A 23,502-nucleotide genomic window follows, 5' to 3' on the forward strand; every position below is an offset into this window, starting at 1 on the left:
CTATGAATCAGATAAAGTGAAATCCTGTTTATCTTAAGAGTTTGAGTTCTTACATACAACATTTCAGCAGCAGTACCTTGAATAATTCATCTATAAAACCCCTCCAACTTTATATATATATATATATATATATATATATATATATATATATATATAGTTAGAAAAAGTTATATATATATATATATATATATATATATAGTTAGAACAAATCTTTTAGGATCCCCCCATTTCTTACAAAAATAAAACTATACAGTTACCTCCTCATACATGTTTTTACGAAACTCCAGGTCCTCAGTAAGGCTCTGACAGCGATTCTCTAAATCCACTTTAAGTAAAGTTTCATCTGCTAACTGTTTCTTGGCAGCAGCTAAGGAGGCTTCCAACTAATATAAGGGAAAAAAATTGATGAAAATCACACAGCGATTATTTAGTAATGAATTTAATAGACACCTATGGACTGAATCTAATCAAGTCTTAAAACTTCCGTATCTCTTATCTTTATCTTCTCTTTTACCAATACATGCGAGTCTCTTATTACAACCTTTATCACAGAACTATGTAGTCAACTGCTGGTCCCACCCAGAACGCCACAGCAAAACCTCTCAGATCTGGTAACTGCCAACGAGTAATAGACACATACCAATGATTTTCGCCAATACTTTCATTTGTTTCCTGAGTGTGGAGCAGTGGTATGAGTTTTTCTTTTCCGATCTTACAGTTTGGTGCAATAATGAAAGAGGTTTTGAGAGCAAAAATAAGCATAAGCACAACAAAAACGAAGAGCACCAGTAAGATCTGCATGACCCACAAGTGCAATGACTGAGAAGCGAAGATACTTTGTATGTCAGCTGTGTTAAGACTATCTTTCAGGTAAGCCACAAAAAAAAATCATGATAAATTTTAAAAACAAAAAATATTTTCAAATTTAATTCAAAACTCAATCAATCAACCGCGTCGGATGGGGCAACTAAACTCCCAATATGGTTCAAAGGCAGAGTTTGCCTTACCTGGGCAATCTGATCCTTCAGATCCTCCAAATCTGCCTCTAAACTTTTTTTGTCACCAAGTGCAGTGGCCAGAGCTGCATCTTTAGAATTCAATGCTGCTTCATATTCTCGAAGCTTGATCTGGGCTCCATTAAGATCCGATTCCTTCTTAGCATAACTGTAAGACATTTAAAGGTACAAGATACTAAATTATACCCCTGACTTGAAGCCTTCCCCCTCCTTGCTGAAGGGCAAACAAAAGAAGATGCAGTTTAAATAAAGGCTGCCATAATCTACTAAAATTAGATGAGCAATTCAGGAGCACTGCATCTACAACTCTGGTGGATAACAACATTCTCTTTCAATGCCTTTCCTTCCATGATTACTAATGATTCTAGGTCAAAAAAGAAGTCCATAAGGCCATTGTTCCAGAATCTTGGTTGTCACTAAGAACATATGCCCTTCTTGTTCTATAAGGAGACACTACATATTTCAATAAGAGAAGATGTTTTTGAAGAAGCAGAAAAGTATTATTTTAAAATACAATTAATATGAGGCGCCTGGGTGGTTCAGTCGGTTAAGCAGCCGACTACGGCTCAGGTCATAATCTCAGAGTCCGTGGGTTTGAGCCCTGCATTGGGCTCTGTGCTGACAGCTCAGAGCCTGGAGCCTGCTTTGGATTCTGCGTCTCCCTCTCTCTGCCCCTCCCCCACTTGCACTCTGCCTCTGTCTCTCAAAAATGAATAAAACGCTAAAATAAATAAATAAAATAAAATTAGCATTAAATCCAAGACCCACAGGACACATAAATCAAGATATACAATGAGATTAAATAAATGAAAATGAAATTATTTTAAAAAGCAGTTTTATGACCTGAAAATACATCATATAGAAATCTTTTAATTTACTTTTATTTGAAGTATAGTTGATACACAATGTATTAGTTTCTGGTGCTCAACACAATGATTTTGACATTTATACTCATTTACAAAATACTTATTACCATGATACATGCAGTTATCATCTATCATCATCTGTCACCATAGAAAGTTGTTACATTATTATTGAGCACATTCCCTATACTGTACTGTACATATCCCCATGGCTTACTTATAACTCAAGTTTGTACCTCTTAATCCCCGTCACCTATTTTACCCAACCCCCATCCCCCTGGTAACCATATTAGTCTCTATATCTGAGTCTGTTTCTGTTTTATTTTATGCAGACACTCCCTCAATATTACATAAGAACTAACTGATCCCAGGCTTGCAAATACTTTCCATTTCTTACAGAGGTGATTTTAAGATTTCCCTAACTGAGAAATAACAGCTTCCCTAATATCTCGAGGAAATACTATTTCAGTTTATACTATTAACCCTACAAAATGAGATGTGAAGTTTCTCTGTCTTCTAAATTACATCACTTTTCATTAAATGAAGTTCTATATTATAGAATTAAGGCTCCTTTTGATATATTTTGTCAAATAATTATATTTTAAAGGAAAGTATTTTTTTCATTCCAAACAATAATTATTAATTAGTGGCACCAGGAAAGCCTCAAGACCAAAATTCTCAGTAACAATTCTTAATTAAACTGCTATTGTAGAAGAACATTTCTACAACTGATGTTTGAGAATGGTCTAGAAGAGGAATCCTTAGTTAACAGGAATTTTTAAATTAATCTTTTACTACTCAAATAAAATGGAAAAAAAAAAAACCTGTCCAAAGTATTCATCTCTTACTCGTTTGGTATCATAGAACAACTATATATATAAAATCTCAGCAGTCCTTTCCCAGTAACTTTTTTCCTAAATTCTGTATTTTTAACAAACCACAAGATGGCATCCTTTCACTGATGTCTTGTTCAGGAGAGGGGAAAAAATTAGTTGTTAAAAAGCAATCCCATACAGTCATTAATTTAAAACAAAAATGCTTAGTTCATACAACGGCTGGGTTCTAAAGCAGAGAATTCATTAGAACAGAATCAGTGTTCGTGTAAAGCAGAGAATTCATTAGAACAGAATCAGTGTTCGTGAGGAGTTCTGTCCCACATAAATGAGCAGAGCTGGGCAGAAACACATGTCATAAAACATGATTTAAAACAAACTCGTATTTTACAGATTATACAATATTCACAAAAAATACTGGCTTGCTTAACAATCACAAAAAATTCTACTACACCATCTTTGTGTGTGTGTGTGTGTGTGTGTGTGTGTGTGTGTGTGTGTGTGCGCGCGCATAACACGTGGCTTATTTATTGCTGAGTGAGTGAATAAATTAAGGGGCTACAGATTGAGCCCACATTTGGGGCCTGGGGTTGGGTGGGGGCAGAGAGGGCCTTGGTAAGATTCAGGCTGGGGGGTGGGAGCAATGGGCAGAAATTGGCCACAGGTTCTGAAAGACTGAGTCTTGAGAAGGGCGGGGTCTGCCCCTGCCTGGGCAGGGAAGGGGTCTTACCCAGTAACTGACCAGGTCTGTAGTCTGGGGTCACAGCCTGTGAGGCCAGCCCTCCCTGCCATGTGCCTTATCCTATGGGGCCTGTGTGGTGGGGGACTGCCTTGTCCCAAGGCGCAAGGGACCCCAAGGACAACCAGGGAGCAGGGGTGGGGCACTGCAAGCTGACGTTTAGAAGTCTGGCCAAGTAGGAGCCTGTGAGGTCTGGCTAGAGGCAGGCCCAAGCCCCAAGTATCTCCCCACCCCCCAGTATCCAGTGTGTGTGTGTGTGTGTGTGTGTGTGTGTGTGTGTGTGTGTGTGGCGGGGGGGGGGGGGGGGGGGCTTTGGATTGGGAGAAAGAAAGCCTGTCTTTCACAAGCACGTGGCCCAGGCCAGGTTGCTAGAAGGACCAGAACTGAGTGTGGGTTGTATACTCACAGTATCTTATTAGGTACTATTAGGTACCAGTATCTAATATTTAAATCTCAGATCATTATGTAGTGCTTCCAAATGTGGTACCTCTTGGCAAGAAAGAGAACCTGTGCTTCCCAGAAACCAAACGGTCTACCAGAAAGGATACTGAATTTTTTTTTTTTATATGAAATTTATTGTCAAATTGGTTTCCATACAACACCCAATGCTCATCCTAACAGGTGCCCTTCTCAATACCCATCACCTACCCCCCACCCCCACCCCCACCCATCAACCCTCAGATTGTTCTCAATTTTTAAGAGTCTCTTATGGTTTGCCTCCCTCCCTCTCTTTTTTTTTTTTCCTTCCCCTCCCCCATGGTCTTCTGTTAAGTTTCTCAGGATCCACATAAGAGTGAAAACATATGGTATCTGTCTTTCTCTGTATGGCTTATTTCACTTAGCATCACACTCTCCAGTTCCATCCACGTTGCTACAAAGGGCCATATTTCATTCTTTCTCATTGCCACGTAGTATTCCATCGTGTATATAAACCACAATTTCTTTATCCATTCATCCGTTGATGGACATTTCGGCTCTTTCCATAATTTGGCTATTGTTGAGAGTGCTGCTATAAACATTGGGGTACAAGTGGTGCCCCTAGGCATCAGTACTCCTGTATCCCTTGGGTAAATTCCTAGCAGTGCTATTGCTGGGTCATAGGGTAGGTCTATTTTTAATGTTTTGAGGAACCTCCACACTGTTTTCCAGAGTGGCTGCACCAGTTTGCATTCCCACCAACAGTGCAAGAGGGTTCCCATTTCTCCACATCCTCGCCAGCATCTATAGTCTCCTGATTTGTTCATTTTAGCCACTCTGACTGGCGTGAGGTGGTATCTGAGTGTGGTTTTGATTTGTATTTTTCTGATGAGGAGCGATGTTGAGCATCTTTTCATGTGTCTGTTGGCCATCCGGATGTCTTCTTTAGAGAAGGGTCTATTCATGTCTTCTGCCCATTTTTTCACTGGATCATTTGTTTTTCGGATGTGGAGTTTGGTGACCTCTTTATAGATTTTGGGTACTAGCTCTTTGTCCGCTATGTCATTTGCAAATATCTTTTCCCATTCCATTCGTTGCCTTTTAGTTTTGTTGGTTGTTTCCTTTGCTGTGCAGAAGCTTTTTATCTTCATGAGGTCCCAATAGTTCATTTTTGCTTTTAATTCCCTTGCCTTTGGGGATGTGTCAAGTAAGAAATTGCTATGGCTGAGGTCAGAGAGGTCTTTTCCTGTTTTCTCCTCTAGGGTTTTGATGGTTTCCTGTCTCACATTCAGGTCCTTTATCCATTTTGAGTTTATTTTTGTGAATGGTGTGAGAAAGTGGTCTAGTTTCATTCTTCTGCATGTTGCTGTCCAGTTCTCCCAGCACCATTTGTTAAAGAGACTGTCTGTTTTCCATTGGATATTCTTTCCTGCTTTGTCAAAGATGAGTTGGCCATACTTTTGTGGGTCCAATTCTGGAGTCTCTATTCTATTCCACTGGTCTGTGTGTCTGTTTTTGTGCCAGAAAGGATACTGAATTTTAAAAATCACACCCATTTTATAGGCTATGGCATGTTCTATTTGATTTCACTGATTTAATGGATAATGAAACATGCACATTTCCAAATTCAGAATGTTACAGTGTAAATGATAGAAACCGTGCAACATCTTGAAAAGTACAGAAAATCCAAGAAGTCAAAAGTAAGATGGTGCACTAGTACAGGACTAGAATTTGGTGAATTCTTCAACAACAATCAAGACCAAATAAGACCAAAGAGTGGTGGAGTAAAGCGGATGGATGAGAGGAGGATATACTGATGTGTGGTACCTTGAGCCACCCAATGGTACCAGCTGAAACTTGGTGTCAAGTTCTTAGCTGCTTATACCATTGCCAATCTGTAAAAATATAAATTATTCCATTACGAATTCTTTCTTAAAGCTCTGTCACATTAGTAATTAGGCAGAAAAGAAATCAGAAGTTGAAAATGTGCTTAAAATTACAAATAAAAACTTTATGTGCCCGGGTACAAGATGGAAAAGGAAGAGAGTTAAATAACTGCACCTTGCACCTATCTTATATTACCCTTTCCATACAAACCCAAATTTGTGGATGTACTCGGCTACTTCAACAGACTGAAACTCTTTCAGGGCAAGGGCCATGACTTACGACCCTCTAACTTCTACACAATCTGTAGATAATGACTGTTTTGGTAATTCTTAAAAGAAATTCCCCCATACAGTCCCCAGAAAAACTCACTCTGCTTTTTCCCGCCATATAAAAATACCATGTTTTTTCCTAGAAGGAAAAAATAACTGTGATACTTCTATCATCTCTACAATTCATATCACCAGAGGCCCTCCCTATCCCCTTGCCAATTTCCTAGGCTGGATGTATCATAAGAAAATTATTAAGATCACATGCAATTTTCCATCTAATAAGCTATGAATCAATGAGTTTTACATGGCACATGAGCTGCCAATACCAAGGACACATGGGAGCTGTGCAGAAAGCACATAATCTTGTGACAGTTTTCTAACTGCATTATTATTTTTCACTCATTACAAAGGACACAGGAAGTCTTGATCTAATGATCAGTGCTTGGTCAAATTACAAAAACCCGTGGAACTGACATCCTAAAACATAACACATTAATTGACTATAGCCACCACCTAAGCATAGAGTAGCATCTGACGCTACCCCAGAACAAATAGCAACTGAGACAGAAGACCAAAGTTACCAGAAGCTATCGCTTAAGGGCATGGTGGACATTTTTCGTTGACAATATTTTACTGTTGTTTATTTTTGAGAGAGAAAGACAGAGTGTGGGTGGGGGAGGGGCAGAGAGATAGGGAGACACAGAATCCAAAGGAGGCTCCAGGTTCTGAGCTGTCAGCGAAGAACTCAACACCGGGCTCGAACCCATGAACCATTGAGATCATGACCTGAGCTCAAGTTGGACACTTAACCAATGAGCCACCCAGACGCCCCTCTTTGACAGTACTTCCTAACTGGATCTCTTCATAGTTGCTGAATACCCTAAGTTATTCCCCACCTCCAGATAAGGAGACTTTCCTGTGTTTTCATTTACATTCATTCAGCATGTGAATCTACCACTAGAAATATGCACACTGCTAAATATTAAGTCAGAAAACATACTCATTTACATACTCGTTTACAGCAGATGCTTACAGATGAACCGAAACTCCAAATGCAGCCCAGAAAACCTTTATAAAATGTAGTTGACACTCCATCATAATTAAGCACTGCTTCCCTCAGGGGCGCCTGGGTGGCTCACTCAGGTAAGCGTCCGATTCTTGATTTCAGCTCAGGTCATGATCTCATGGTTCCTAAGATCGAGCCCCATGTTGGGCTGTGCACGGACGGCACAGAGCCTGCTTGGAATTCTCTCTCTGCCCCTACTCTGCCAGTTCATTCTCTCTCAAAATAAATAAACTTTAAAAAAAATTGCTTCCCTTAATAAAAATAATATGAATAAAACGAAGGCTTTCATTTCAAGAAAACTTGAATTTCACCAGGCGTAACAAGTAACCAGGTCCAATCAAATATATGACCATTAAATAATCAGCTTGACAGGAGACACCTACATTCCTGTTAATATCCTATAGCAATGGCTCAAGAGTAACAGACATAGTTTCAATGATACAGCATGGATATACTTTCCCAAGAGAACCTAGTACCATTAACTTTTGGAAACCAGCCCTACAATCTCCTAGGGTCTATCTGACTAACCTGAATGCAACTGCTCACTTGCCACTTTCGGAATTACTCCTGATCACCTTCTACTTAGCAGCAACACCACTGTACTTCACGGCTTTCACCATCTTGGTTTTTCATCCTACCACCTCTTTGACCTTGACTTGTCTTAGGATCATAATTTCAAACCTAGCTTCTGCACTGAATTACTGGCTCTGGAACTCAGTGCTTGAACTTGCTTCGATGTCTGCACTACCCTTTCCATTTGGAAGATTTAAGTCTCCTATCCAAGTATCCTTCATTTTGTCTAAGTGAACCCAACTCCGACAACCTCCACCAATAAAGAAACGGGAGATTCAAAAATGCACTTGAGGTGTGCCTGGGTGGCTCAGTTGGTTAAGCATTCAACTCTTGATTTTGGCTCAGGTCATGATCTCATGATTCGTGAGCTTGAGCCCCACGTCGGGCTCTGTGCAAACATAGAACCTGCTTAGGATTCTTTCTCTCCCCTTCTTTGGTTCAAGCTCACACTCTCTCTCTCTCAAAACAAATATATAAACTTAAAAAAAAAGTTTTTTATTTAAAAAATAAAATGCACTCAATTACAGAATCACTAGAAAATGAATGTTCAAGGTAGCTCTTAGGAGAAATACATCATTACTAGGTAATAAATGTAGAGGACTTTTTAAATAAAGTCATACTACATACACAGAACAGACAGAAAGTGACTAAAGACCTAATAAGCATATGATAATAACTATTTGAAAATGAATTAATATAATTAACCACTTAAACAGGAACAAAGAACTAGTGTAAAACAGAAACCAAGAAGTAAACTTAGAGGGACACACACTTAGAACATAATCTGAAACTCATTACACAACAGTTTAATTAGACAATGGCAAATTACTGCCCTTCTGTTAACATTTTGTTGGTCACACAGGTCAGTTTGTATCACAAATGCTCAGCTAAATGAATTGTCTAGTTTGGCCAGTAGCACAACTACAAAAAAATCTTGGAGCTCAACTTTTTTTTTTTTTTTTTTTTTAATTTTAAGTAAGCTCCACATGAGGTTTGAACTCAAGACCCTGAGATTAAGTCACATGCTCTACTGACCCAGCCAGCCAAGCACCCACCCTGGAGCTCAGCTTCTCTGTATCACCTACAATGTATCTGTGAACAAAGAATCTGTGTTAGTTTTCAGGATAGGAACTATACACATGCTTTGCTTTGGTTTGGTTTCCTTCTGTCACAAGTGCCATAATTTTCAATGTATTTTCTCAAAAAAGCCCTTGTGCCCTTGTTCTTTGATTTTCATATATAGAGTATATATGGGTACAAAGAGTTCCATTAAGCAATTCAAAATAAGAGACCCAAATTAAAGATGGTCTCTCAGTTGTTCTAATAATTACATACCTAGAAAGGTATGTAGTTTCTGTATGTATGTAAGAAAGTAAGTAAATAAATAAAGTTTCTGGATATTAAATGTCACTTCCATGAAATTCACCAAAGATTATTATGCTGTATATAACCAAGCATGGCCAAGGGCAAAAATTTGTGTTCAATAAATACTGAGAGACTTAAGAATATAGAATTGTAAAAGCTCTAAATTTGACAAACAAAACAAAAACAAGACAAAAAACCAGACCAGGAATATTCATGCTTCTAAATAAAAAATAGAAATACAAGTATGTAGGGTTTTTTTATTACTACTTTAACAGGTCAGGCAAAAGAATAGTGTAAGGAAACCAAAAATAGACCACTCTCGAGTCAGTTTTAAAATCCACTCATAATATTCTACAGCAAAATACTATGCAACTCTTTGGTTTCTTAGATCACTTCTTAGCAATTGGGAGAAGCGCTTAAAGATTGTCAGGTTCGTCTTATAGAAAAATAGACGCTCGAGGCACCTGGGTGGCTCAGTCGGTTAACTGTCTGACTTTGGCTCAGGTCATGACCTCAGGGTTCATGGGTTCAAGCCCCACAGTGAGCTCTGTGTTAACAGCCTGGAGCCTGCTTTAGAGTCTCTCTCTCTCTCTCTCTCTCTCTCTCTCTCTCTCTCTCTCTCTCCCTCTCCCTCTCTCTCTCTCTCTGCCCCTGTCTGCTTGCACTCTGTCTCTCTCTCAAAAATAAAAACATTAAAATATTTTTTTTGAAGAACAGACACAACAAACAGATTGAAAATTTTCCCTAATGCACGTATCGTGATACCCTAGATGGAAATGAGATGATAAAAGAAAATGAAAAATGAACACAAGAAATCCATGCCAATGACACCCCTTCTCTGTCCAGCTACGTTTCTTAACTCAGCACTCAGCACTAACATTTCACTTCAGGACCATTCTTATTTAGAAAAAACAAATAAATGACAGAGGGTGAAATGGAAAAGCTATTTCGTTTTTCACCTACAGCCAGATAACCTAACAGAAACCATTCTATATAAACCGTTATTTCTAACATAACCACAAAGCAAGGATTTTAAATCCCCCAGAAGAGACCTACTCTACACGGACAGCCAGGCCAAGTATGGCCAGCTGTTTGCGCCCTGTGCTGGGATACACCGTAAGCTTCTTCTCACAGTTGTCTGATGGCAGCTGGATACCACTCCACACGACAGCAATTATTCAAGTGACTATCAGTGCAACTTCTGAGGCTCTCTTCACACATGGAGTTCAAAATGAACATGGCCTTTACCATCTAACCATGGTCTAGGCTTTTTAAGAAAAAATAAACTTCCCTCTGAATTTAAGGTAAAGATTATTAATATACCCAAACACAAACCTTGTCTTTAGTTAAACTAATCTATTTCAAATAACAATGTACTCAAAACGCTATTAAATAAGCATTTGTTCCAATATTCATTCACCAGCTTCAATTCTGTCCCCAAAGTATCTTCCTTTCCAAAGGAAAAAGGAATGTGATCAACAGTAGTTTTACTGAGAAAAATAAATGAATTTCTCTGCAATTAAGCTCAATGTAATACACAAAATCTCTAGAAAGTCATATGATCACAATTTCCATTAACGAGGGTCTCCTCTGGCACAAGTAAAAGGACTAAGATGCTTCTATACAAGCCCAAAGGTTGAAATTAATATTTTTTTGTGGGAGTAAAATTCTGCTTGTTATTCAATAAGCTGAGCAGTCAACAAATCAGCAGCAATCCAATCACAATCAGGCAAAACCTAATTGAAATTAGATTATAATTAGGAAAAATACCAAATAAGACTCAAACTGGACCTCACATCTATTTCTTCGAACAAAAGAGATTCACATAGTTACTTCTGTGCTTGCTTATAGCACAGACTTAGACCTTAAATCCTAACAAAAAATGACCTATTAAGGAAAAAAAAAAAAAAAAAAACCAGTAACCGCCACTGTGTGCCTGACCATTTATCAGAGGGCTTGGAAACCAGCAGTGAATAAAATATAACAAGTCCCTGCTCTTATGGAAGGTACTTTCTGGTAGGTAGAGGCACACAGTAAACACATTTATATATGGCAGAGGTAATCAATACTTTGAAGGAAATTAAATCAGAAAAACAAGTTAGAAATTACTAGTATGACTAGTTACTTTACTGCTCCTCTATGGGTTTCACACCACCCAATCTTATAGGAAAATAGCCTCCTGAAAAAATGGTAATCATTAAGTCAATAATTATCTTAGGAGAGCCTAGAGGGTACTGGAAAAATGTACTGATACAACAGGAAACAAAGTCAGACACTAACCCTGTCCACAAAGAGACTCCACTCTCATGAGGGAATCAATCAATCATAGAATTGTCTTAACACATCAAATTTGTCGGCAGCCTTCTTGATACACAGCGCTCCAAGAGTACATGATACAACTTCAGGGTAAAAATGTCACATTAAACAGGACTCCCGAAACTTCTGGGTTAAAACATCACATTACACATGACTCCAGAAACCCAACTAAAACAAGCAAAGGCACAAATTCACAATGACAAAGGAAGGCAAAGGGAAAATGACAAAATCTTGGAAGCTGAACATGGATGGATAAGTGAAAATGAGCTTAGCCAACACAAGAGTGCTGAATCCTAAGCCAGGCACAGGGATATCTGAGAAGTAACCTACTTTATACTGCACATGTTGTTGATAACAAGAGATACCTTGGTAACTCCGAGGTACAACTAGCTGACAATCCATTACAAAGCAAAGCAAATAACCACTCCATACCACACTCCTGGGTCAATGGACCCTCATCCAGCGTGGCAAAGATGAAAGATACCTCTCTGAGGAGAGTGGGGCAGATTCCTAGACCTGAGAGTTACACAACACACCTGAAGGCAGCAGTACCACACAGAGGGTAGGGGAGCTCAGTGGACTCTCCAGACACCAAACCCACTCTCAGCCTCTCTCAGCTTACAGCAGGCTGGGCAGCAAAGCCCAAGGAAGACTTGAAAACATGACAGTGGGTATTCCCAGTGACGTGATCCTACCCTATCACCCCCGGGGAAGCTTGGTCAAGAAGCCCCACTTCTGCACACAGCTTTCTATCAGCTTCTGAGAAACACTTCTGAATATAAAGGGACATACAACAGTCATCAGACAACTGAGAAAAACTCTCACGTGGATTAACTCACCCAACGTCTGTTCCATCCTCCTAGTTGTGCTTTCCTCAACTGGAAAGGTAAAAATTACATTTTCCAGAATGCCTAGAAGCCAGGATATGGGAGGAATATGAGGAACTCTAATGCACCTATAAGGAGTATGGAAGAAGGAAGTACCACAGGACCACCTTCTTGGTCCTTGTGGCAATTTTCCTGCTGAAAACCAATCATTAAAACCTGAAGTTTTCCTGTCCTTATGTCAATAACACACATTAATGGAGCTTTGGAGTGAAATTTAAAATCAGAAACTGAATCCTCCGATTTTGTTTTTTGTCAAGATTGTTTTGGCTACTCTGGGTACCACAAATTTCTGTATGAATTTTAGGCTTAACTTGTCAACGTCTGCAAAAAGGCAGCTGTGACTTTGATAGAGATTGCACTGAATCTGCAGGTCAATTTGAGGAGAAATGCCACCTTAACATCTTCCAATCCATAAACATGGGATATCTTTCCATTTATGTAGGTCTTCACTTACAGTTTTCAGTGTACAAGTCTTATACTTCTGTTCAATTTATTCCTATGTAATTCATTCCCTCTGATGCTGCTAAAAATGGAGTTTTCTTACCTTCATTTTTAGACTGTTCATTCTTCATGGCTAATGTACAGAAATATACTTGAGTTCTGTATATTGCTCCCATGTCGTAAACTTTGTTGAACTTACTAGCTCTCAAGAGTTTTTTGTTTTTTTTATTAAATTCCTTAGGATCTCCTATGAAACCATGGCACCTGCAAATAGAAACAGTTTTACCACTTCTTTTTCTTGCCTAATCGCCCTGGCTAGAATGCCCGGTACACTGATAACGTTAACAAGTAGTGAGAGTGGGCGACCTTGTCTTTTTCCTGGTCTTAGGAAGAAAGCAGCCAGTCTTGACCATCCAGTATATTAGCCGTAAATTTTTCATAGTACTCTTCATCAGGTTAAGAAGCTCCCTTTTATTCCTCATTCAAATATTTTTACAATGAAAGAGCAGTGTACTTTGTCAAATATTTCTTATGCATCTAGTGAGAGGGTTTTTGCCCTTCATTCTATTAATATGGTTTATTACATTACAGACTTTCACAGACTGAACCAACCTTGCATTCCCAATATAAAACCCACGTGATCGGGGGACCCGGGTGGGGTCAGCGTACCTAACCACCAGCTCAGGTCTTGATCTCAGGGTTGGGAGTTCAGGCCCTGCATTCGGGCCCACGCTGGGCATGGAGCCTACTTTAAAAAACAAAACAAAACAAAAAAGTAAAAAAATCCATATGGAGATAGTATATAGTCCTTTTACATGTTGGTAGGTTTGGTTTGCTAGTATTTGGTCAGGAATTTTTGCACCTATATTGGTAAGAGACATTGGTACGTGACGTTTTTCTGGTCTGAAGTTTTTCCAAAACAGTGTCCCAATGTCCATCTCCAGTTTGCTAGGTGTCATGGGGCAGGTGTTTGCAGCAGCAGCAGTGGCAGCTTCCTGGTCCTGAACTGTAGCTATAAACTATTTTGTTTTTTTTTTTTTAATTCGGTGGCTTCAATGGTGCCTGAGACATAAAAGCTCCCAGAATCTACAGTGTTCTAGCCATCATTCCAGCTCTCTAACGCTTTTAATAATTTTTTCTAACCACCTGCATCCCATATCGTTTTCTTTTCTGCTTAAAATATCTAGTGGATTCCATTTCCTGCAGTGAGACAAAAGACCTAAATAAATAGAAAAAGAAATTAACTTGGAGCAAACAAAAACTGTGAAGGAAAAGAGACTTCTTAAAAGGTAAGAGGAAGTACTGCACCTACGAAATGTAAACAAGATCAAGATACTATAAGGAAACATCGAGACAGTAAAAAGAAGGTATTAGAAATTTAAAACAGGACAGCAAAAACTGGAAGGTAAAATGGAGAATATCTACCAGAGGAAAAAAAAGGTTTTAAATGAGAAAACTAAGAATTTAAGAAGTCCAACATCTGAATCACATGGGTCTCAGAAAGTATAAAATAGGAGAAAACCATGAATAAAAGAATGTGTTGTTTATATATTTATTTTGAGAGAGAGAGAGAGACAGAGAGAGAGAGAGAATCCCAAGCAGGCTCCGCATTGTTAGTGCCAGAGGCCCATGTGGGGCTCAATCCTACAAACCATGAGATCATGACCTGAGCAGAGATCAAGGGTCAGATGTCAACCAACAGAGCCACTCGTCACCTCAAATAATTTTTTAAAGTTGCCAAGGACTGAAGAACATGAATTTCCAGACTGAAAAACTATCACCACATGACCAGCACAATGGAAGGAAAAGAGATGCACACCAAGGGACATTCTTAAGAAACTTCAGAACTGGACCAAAAAAGGATACTGTAGGCTTTTAAATTTTTCACTCATAGTGCTTCTTAGCAACAACAAAAGCTAGAAAACTATAAAGCATGACTTCAAAATCCTAGGAAATGTGCTTTACAACTTAGAATTCTATAGCCAAACTATCAATGCTGATGTGACATAACTAGCCATAGAGAAGAGCATAAGCCTCCAAATGTTATTTCTTCAATAACATAAAGCTAATTTAAAAAAAAAAACAACTCATGATTCCAAATGACTTGATGTTTTAAGAGTTAGTATCAAGTCTTTCTATATAATTAGATAAAACTAAGTGGGAAAAAATGCCATTTCCGTAAGTAAACAAAAGATGGTATAGGGAAGAAAAACTAATGACTACTGAGTTCTGTGGGAGATTATGTCCGTAGTACGTCCAGGCATTTCTGCCATAACACAACATATGTGCTCCTGAAAACCCTTCCACTAACAGATCAAATGGAAAAATAAAGTTGGAACAATCCTCTCAAAACCTATGCAGTTTTGTAAAAAGAGCACTAGCAATAATAATATAAAACTAGTACCTCAGGAAATGACTTGGACAACCCAGGCAGAGAGTTGTGTGGCTGTAACTACCTCAAGAGATACTTATAAATGCACAAGAGTGGTCGTGCAGGCTTGCGGGAATTGAGATGAGACAGAAAGAAGTAGAGCTCTGAACATACCAAAGGGAATGTACCTGTTTGGGAGAGGGAATCCTGGGAGCAGCACTCATGTTTAATCTTCTTCAGAAAAAGGTGAAAAGCAGAAACAGACTCATAAATGCAGAGAACAAACAGATGGTCGCCAGAGGGGAGGGGCATGGGCAAAATAGTTGACGGGGAGAGGAAAATACAGGCTTCCAGTTACCTAATGAATAAGTCACAAGGATAAAGGCACAGTACAGGGAATACAGTCAGTGGTGTTCTAACAGAGTTGTACAATGGTATTCAAGTAGAGTCATACCTTAACAGACGGCAGCTACACTTGTGGTGAGCACAGTGTAAGTATACAAGTATGGAATCACTATGTTGTATACCTGAACCTAATGTAACAGTGTGTCAACTACACTTCGATTAAAAAATAATAAAACTAAAATAACATAGAGCTGAAAGTGCAACTGAAGGCTTTCTCTACCTCTAAATTCTACTCTTGACCTTCTGGTTCCTTTACTAGGAAAAGTCACATATAAAGCAATACAACCTCCAATTACAGTAACATCATTTCTCGATTTAAAAGCCAAATATGAGCTAATTGGTGTTAAAGAAGCATCTGTAGCACCACACTAAATTAATACTTCAAATACCAAAAACTGACCTAAACCGGTCCAAAATAGAATGTACGAGGCCAGTCACAGGAAGAAAATGTGTTATGGAGAACACAATGAAGAACTCAATTCCCCATCTTTCAAAGCACAAAGTCAATAATGTCATTTAGGTAAAAATTCCAAATGAGCAGTGAAAATAGTTGAAGGTAATTTCTTTTTATGAGAAGCCTTGGGAGAATCCTTGGAGTCCTTAAATTATGTACACACATACACACTGCTGTATAGTCCTGGGTTGTTTTTTGCTTTGTTTTGTTTTTTCCTTTTTTCCCAAGACTCAAATTGAAAACATCTGATAGTCAGGAAGGACTTCCCTAAAAAATGGATGCAGTGGACATCAGAGAGATGAGACGTTAACCCAAGGACAAGAGAAGTCCAGACAAGGAAATCACTTTTGCAAAGGACCTATTAACAGGGAGCGTAGTAAACAAGGTTGAAAAAAGGACTTCAGAGTGAGGAGAGAGAGCAAGACCAAGTATGGTGGGAGATACAGCTGGAGTCAGAAAGCAGCCAGCTCATGCAGAGAAGTCTGAGGTAGGATGACCATCTTGTCCCAGTTTGCAAAGGGCAAGTTCCATTCATGCCAGTTGTCCCAGCATAATTTATACCTCCCTCTTTCACACACAAAAGCATCCCTGTTTGGATGTTAAATTATATGGTCACCCTGCAATTAGGCAATACTGAGGGTCTTATTAGTCTTTATCCTAGAAGTCACTAAAGTGTTTTAGGCAAAGTGGGTTAAGTGCATTATCTTAGAGGGTAAGTGTTCTGGTCTCCTATCCAATGTTTTGTGATACAAAGTTGAAATGAGAATCTATTTTTTTCTTTTTTTGATGTTTTTATTATTTTATTTCTGAGAGCGCGTGCAAGCAAGAGAGGGGCAGACACAAGAATATGAAGCAGGCTCCGGGCTCTGAGCTGTCAGCACAGAGCCCGACGCGGGACTTGAACTCACGAACCATGAGATCATGACCTGAGCCGAAGGTGGACGCTTAACCAACTGAACCACCCAGGTGCCCTGAGAATCTACTTTAAATAAAACTTTAAAAATGTCTTCTCTTCACAGCCAACATTCTTATACAAGTAATCTCACAATCTTTCTTCCCACTCCTTCCTTCATTATAGTCCATGGCTTTGATCCCACTGCCAAAGTTACTAGCATTACGCACTCCTCACAATCAACAATAATCTGCCAGCCACCAAATGTAATAAATAACTTTTAGGACTTATCTAACCAAAATTGTCCTAGCATTGCTTTATAAATCTCTGTCCCATGACTCAACTCTTGTCCTGCTTCTCTGGCTATTGCTTACCATCTCCACTTTTCCTTTTTCTACCCAGTCCTCATATGAAGATGTTTTCCACGTCTTTGCCCCTCCTCTCTTTTGTCTTTATCCCCAAATATCAGCCCTGCTCCTGCAACTGTATCTCCATTCAAAGTCTCTCCATAGAACTCCAGGCAAGTACTCTAGATTGCCATGTGACATCTCCACCTAGAAGTCCAACAAACACCACTAATTCACACTAACCTGAGTAGGTTCTCTAAACCAGTCCCCTATCCATCAAGGTCTAAAAGCAACACTTCCCCCAGGCACCCATGCATGGAAGCAGGGTCACCCTCAACTCTTCTCCTGACTCTCCCATGCTTAGTATCTCTTAAATCCACTTTCTATCCTTTCCCACTGCCTACCTGAACTCAGGGCCCGCCTCAAGTGTTCTTACCTGGGTTTTATCTGTACTCTTTGTTTCCTCCACAGAATGGCCAGACCATTCTTCTGTTCATGTCACTTTTCTACCTGAAATTCTTGAGGCTCATTTCCTAAAATCCAACCGCCCTCTACCACATACGTGCATGCGTAGGTATGTACACACACACACTCGCACACACGCACGCGTGCAGGTCTACTTAGAGGAAACTAACTGCCATTTGGGTAACCACCCTCTCCTAATGCTTTCCAGCCAACTCCTAGTTACTTACCTCCCAACACTCAGCCCAGTTCCCTGGGGATGTCTTTCAAAACTTCAGAAGGCTCCTGTCTGCCTTAGTCTTTTCTTCCACAGCACCATGTAGATACTGCTATCATAACACTTATTACACTGTATTAATATACCACATTAACAGTTCACAATAGCATAGTGTTTGTTTTATGCTTTGCCCATGAGACTGTCAACAACTTGGTAACAAGAACTGAGCGTCCCATCTATTCACGGCATCTGGTTCAAGGCCTGGCATATAGTATTATTTCCACAAATGTGTGCTGAATAAAAAATGAAAAGAACATTTCTCAAAAAAATAATTCAAAAAAACAATATTTCTCTCATGAGTATTAAAGACTTAAGAGATTTTAATTCGTCTTAAAATTATTATTAAGACATAGAGTAAAGTAGGAAAGTAGCTTTCTAAGAAGGAAGATAAAAGAAGTCTTTTTCAGTAATTCATCTTCACCCTTTCCTCATGTGCGAACAAAGCCCTTGGTATTTCCAACAGCTGCTTCCATTACTGCACCCTCCTGACAAATCCACAATCACCTCCAGGGAGCTATGAACTATCACTGTGAAAAACACACATCCAGTACCATTTGCAAAAGTAACAACCAAATGGACCTGAAAATCAGCCATCCTATGTAAGATTTCAAGTCCCAACCCAATGATCGTGCATGGTGAGCCTGCTTCAGACAGAGAAACCAAAATCACACCTGCAAAACAGCAATGATGTAAGGATTACAAGAAATGACACGGGGGGGGGGGGGTGGGAGGCTGGCTGGTTCAGATGGTAGAGCGTGCAACTCTATTTTGGAGTTGAGTTCAAGCCCAGCGTTGGCCATAGAGCTTACTTAAAAATGAGTAAATAAATGATCCATGTAAAAACTCTCTGACAACGCTGTAACACAGAGCTCAGACCTAGTCTAGCTCTACCACTAATCTGCTAAATTCTCTTAGCCTGAAGTTTCCTCACTCATTAAACAGGGTTATCACACGGCTTAAAAGACAGTGCATCTAGCAGAGTGCGTGGCAAACATGTTAAGCGCGAAATGAATCTTAGCACCTTCTGTCCTGTATCTTTGATAAGTACTTTAATCTAGCTCTCAGTTTCTGCATCCACAAATCAAGTTGGTTAGACGGCATGATCCAAGACCCCTTCCAGCACCAAAAGGGCTCTGATTTGATCTGTGATTAATGAATGTAGATGCAGTGAAGGCAAAAAATTATATTTAAAAAGGACCAACTAAACAGATTAGCTAAGGAAAACGTCATTTATCATCCAGTCATACACCAAAAATATCAGCAGAAACCTGAGATTATAACCTAAGTTTCAATCATTTTATGCCTTTATACCAGCAATATGACCCTAACAATATAAAAATGATCAAGAACTAGAAAGATTCCAAAATTAAAATAAATTCCTCAGACACTCATCTGTTGCTGGTAGCATCAAAAATTGGCAAAATTGTCATTTCTTCATCCAGTGGTTAACATTTAACCAGTCAATTAGTTAACATTTAACCATTAAGTTAACCAGAGGAAAAAACCTGTTAACTGTCAGCAAGAGAAGATAAACATGGCCCTCTAACCATCTTGGAGAAACTGGGGACATACAGTCACTGAGAAGTACACATGCTTGGTCACAGCAAGCTAAGTGACCAATAAAACTTATCAGTGTAGCTTTAAAATGTGTTAAATGATAGTATAGTACATTAGCTGATGTGAGAAGATAATCACAAAACAGCGCTGCATGAAAAAAGGTTACAAATCAGTATTTAACAGGAATCGTTTTTTGTTAACAATATGCTTATTAATAGGAAAACTTCAGAGTTCTTTTTTATGGAACTAAGGATGATTTTTACTTTCTTCTTGGTGTTTACCTGTATTTTTTAATTTCCCATAACAAACATAATTTTTGTGTAATAAGAAAGCTTTTTTTTTTTAATTCCCAAAATATAACAACCAACACACAATCCCTTATCACAGAAGTACAGTGAAAAAAAGAAGTTAAAAACCCTGATTAGGAAACTTCCTTAGACCCCAATAATAATTGGGAACTTCAGTTATGCTCCCATCACTCAAGTAATGCCTCAGCCTCAATCTCACTATTTGTGCATGGAACAGACCTACACTGAAGATATAAAATTCTCAAGATCTCTAACTCAGACATACCAGAGGTGATGTCATCTGAACAAATTAAAGGACAAACATTAATAGATTGTGCTGGGGGGGGGGGGGGGGGCGGGTGGGAAGAATCGGGGCACCTGGGTAGCTCAGTCGGTTGGGCAACCAACTTCACCCATGTCATGATCTCACAGATCGTGGGTTCGAGCCGGGGATCAGGCTCTGTGTTGACAGCTCAGAGCCTGGAGCCTTTTCAGATTCTGTGTCTCCCTCCCTCTCTCTCTGTCCCTCCCCCACTCAAGTTCTGTCTTCAAAAATAAACATTAAAATTAAAAAAAAAAAAAAATCAACAGCATATTCTTTTACCGCTTTATCTTTCATGCTGTGTTTACTTTCTTGAATCTGGGTACACTAAAAGATTACCTAGTTTATAGGATTAAACCTAAGGATTAAATTCCAACAACTCTAAAAGATATCCTGCTCTACCAGACATCCTTTGAAAGCATAGGAAGGAAGTGTTATGACAGTTTAATTACCTAGGATCTGCTTCCTAGATTTTGACACCAATTCTAGGGGTTTCGTCCTTCCAAGTATTTCCCTGAAAATTAAGTTTAGCATGCAGTTTTCTAGCTCTTATATTAAGGCCGGGGTGTTGCGGTCAACTTGCTTCTACCAGAGCAAAATTAGGACATAACCGAAAGACGAGGCAATACATGTGATGAAGGTTTTTGTTTTTAAACTAATCATCCTATGTCCAAAGAAAATTCCCTAAAGCAGGTTAGCATGTATTATTTTAGGTTTGAAAACTGAATACGAATGTTAGAACAACCCTGCTGATGTTGTTTAGTCTGTGCACCTTCCCGAAATGTCATTCTGTGACTAAAATAGGTAGAAAGCCAACAAAGGAAGTATATATATGCACTAAGTCCAAATTTATAGTAAATCCCAACCCCTTTCACCACTAGGAAAGTAACAGGAAAAATTATTTTATCATATTTACATTTCAAGTACTCTTTAAAAGTGCTAAAATTTTAGCAACTTTCCTTAGTAAATTATCAGCAATATTTTATCCAACTATTACTGGATAAAAATTCATCCATTATTATGACACAAGTAAATAAGAGGCTAAAAAATGATATAAGTGTCTTAATTCTTGCTGAGATTCACAACACTACTACTTACTCCTTATCTCAATTATACAGATCAGGAAACACAGGCTCAAAGAATTCAAGTACCCGAGCCACAAAAAACTAAGAAGTTGCAACTTTGTGAAGTACCCTTGCTCGATACTACCCAACCTCATGCTATTGTGGTTGACAGTGTCCCAACATACTTGTTAGTAGCACATAAGTACCTGTATGCATTTTTTAATTACAACACACGCAAATCCAAATTTCCCATTAGAAGTTTCCTTACTAGGGGCGCCTGGGTGGCTCAGTCGGCTGAGCCTCCGACTTCGGCTCAGGTCATGATCTCACAGTCCGTGAGTTCGAGCCCCGCATCAGGCTCTGTGCTGACAGCTCAGAGCCTGGATCCTGCTTCAGATTCTGTGTCTCCCTCTCTCTCTGCCCCTCCCCTGCTCATGCTCTGTCTCAAAAATAAATAATAAAATAAGACATTAAAAAAATAAGTAAACAAAAAAAATTAAATTAAATTAAAAAAAAAAAAGAAGTTTCCTTACTAAAGCAAAATCAAAAGAAAGTTATTTCCCCCAAAGGAATACAAAAATAGGCGTGACCCTCAGTCTCAAACCCATTTTCCTCAAAGTAATGATGCTTGGGAATGGTGACAGGAAGAAGTCTACAAATCTTATGGTGCATATATGCCATGAAGAAACGCAACACTATACTGTTGGAGAAAAAAAATTTTCCTAAAATTATATTTAAAAAGCACCACTTGGGCTCTCTGCTCCTCCCCGTTCGAGAGACAGCCGCATCTTCTGGTGCAGTGCCAGCCGCGTCCCCGAGACACGATGGTGAAGGTCGGAGTCAACGGATTTGGCCGTATTGGGCGCCTGGTCACCAGGGCTGCTTTTAACTCTGGCAAAGTGGACATTGTTGCCATCAATGACCCCTTCATTGACCTCAACTACATGGTCTACATGTTCCAGTACGATTCCACCCACGGCAAATTCCACGGCACAGTCAAGGCTGAGAACGGGAAACTTGTCATCAATGGAAAGCCCATCACCATCTTCCAGGAGCGAGATCCCGCCAACATCAAATGGGGTGATGCTGGTGCTGAGTATGTTGTGGAGTCTACTGGGGTCTTCACCACCATGGAGAAGGCTGGGGCTCACTTGAAGGGTGGGGCCAAGAGGGTCATCATCTCTGCCCCTTCTGCTGATGCCCCCATGTTTGTGATGGGTGTGAACCACGAGAAGTATGACAACTCTCTCAAGATTGTCAGCAATGCCTCCTGCACCACCAACTGCCTGGCCCCTCTGGCCAAGGTCATCCATGACCACTTCGGCATCGTGGAGGGACTCATGACCACAGTCCATGCCATCACCGCCACCCAGAAGACCGTGGATGGCCCCTCTGGGAAGATGTGGCGTGATGGCCGAGGGGCTGCCCAGAACATCATCCCTGCTTCTACTGGCGCTGCCAAGGCTGTGGGCAAGGTCATCCCTGAGCTGAATGGGAAGCTCACTGGCATGGCCTTCCGTGTCCCCACCCCCAATGTGTCCGTCGTGGATCTGACCTGCCGCCTGGAGAAAGCTGCCAAATACGATGACATCAAGAAGGTGGTGAAGCAGGCATCAGAGGGCCCCCTCAAGGGCATCCTGGGCTACACTGAGGACCAGGTTGTCTCCTGCGACTTTAACAGTGACACCCACTCTTCCACCTTCGACGCTGGGGCTGGCATTGCGCTCAATGACCACTTTGTCAAGCTCATTTCCTGGTATGACAATGAATTTGGCTATAGCAACCGGGTGGTGGACCTTATGGTCCACATGGCCTCCAAGGAGTAAGAGCCCCCTGGACCACCAGCCCCAGCAAGAGGAAGAAGAGAGAGGCCCTCAGCTGCTGGGGAGTCCTTGCCCCCGTTCATCACCCAACACACCTGAGAATCTCCTGACCTCCAGTTTCCATCCCAGACCCCCTGAAGAAGGGGAGGGGCTTGGGGAGCCCTACCTTATCATGTACCATCAATAAAGTATACTGTATCCAAAAAAAAAATAAAATAAAAAAAAAAAATAAAAAAAAAATAAAAAAAAAAATAAAAAGCACCACTTGTTTTGAAAAGGCATGAATTTATGCTTTAAGTAATTAAATTCTGTACAGTATCTCAAAAATTAACTTGAAAACACTGGCTTTAAGGCCTAACACCTATAAAACATTAAACTATGTTTCGTGGGACATCCTTTGTAACTCCTTTTAAATGCCAAGACAGTATGGGGGCTCCTGGGTGGCTCAGTCGGTTGAGCATCCAGCTTCAGCTCAGGACACGATCTCACATTCCATGAGTTTGAGCCCCACGTCGGGCTCTGTGCTGGCAGCTCGGAGCTTGGAGCCTGTTTCACATTTTGTGTCTCCC

At 39.9% G+C, this 23,502-nt stretch overlaps 2 protein-coding genes across 2 annotated transcripts in view; one reads left to right on the forward strand and one right to left on the reverse strand.

Moving 5' to 3' along the window:
- LMNB1 (lamin B1) overlaps nt 1-23,502 on the reverse strand; it is a 57,801-nt gene that overhangs the window by 26,839 nt on the left and 7,460 nt on the right. The window contains exons 2-3 of the mRNA XM_060636235.3: nt 1,008-1,164; nt 258-383 (exon numbers count right to left, since the gene is read on the reverse strand). Coding sequence (XP_060492218.1) covers nt 258-383; nt 1,008-1,164 — 283 coding nt within the window. The remainder of the gene's footprint in view (nt 1-257; nt 384-1,007; nt 1,165-23,502) is intronic.
- LOC132681600 (glyceraldehyde-3-phosphate dehydrogenase) lies at nt 21,859-23,191 on the forward strand. The gene has a single exon (XM_060636237.3). The coding sequence runs from the start codon at nt 21,935-21,937 to the stop codon at nt 22,934-22,936; it is 1,002 nt and encodes a 333-aa protein (XP_060492220.1). The 5' UTR covers nt 21,859-21,934; the 3' UTR covers nt 22,937-23,191.

The sequence above is a fragment of the Panthera onca genome, chromosome A1 (genome assembly GCF_046562875.1).
Source record: "Panthera onca isolate mPanOnc1 chromosome A1, mPanOnc1 haplotype 2, whole genome shotgun sequence".
NCBI lineage: Eukaryota > Metazoa > Chordata > Mammalia > Carnivora > Felidae > Panthera > Panthera onca.

Bases quoted from the DNA above. Each gene is read 5' to 3' on its own strand.
- LOC132681600 (XM_060636237.3), top strand. From the start codon at position 21,935: ATGGTGAAGGTCGGAGTCAACGGATTTGGCCGTATTGGGCGCCTGGTC.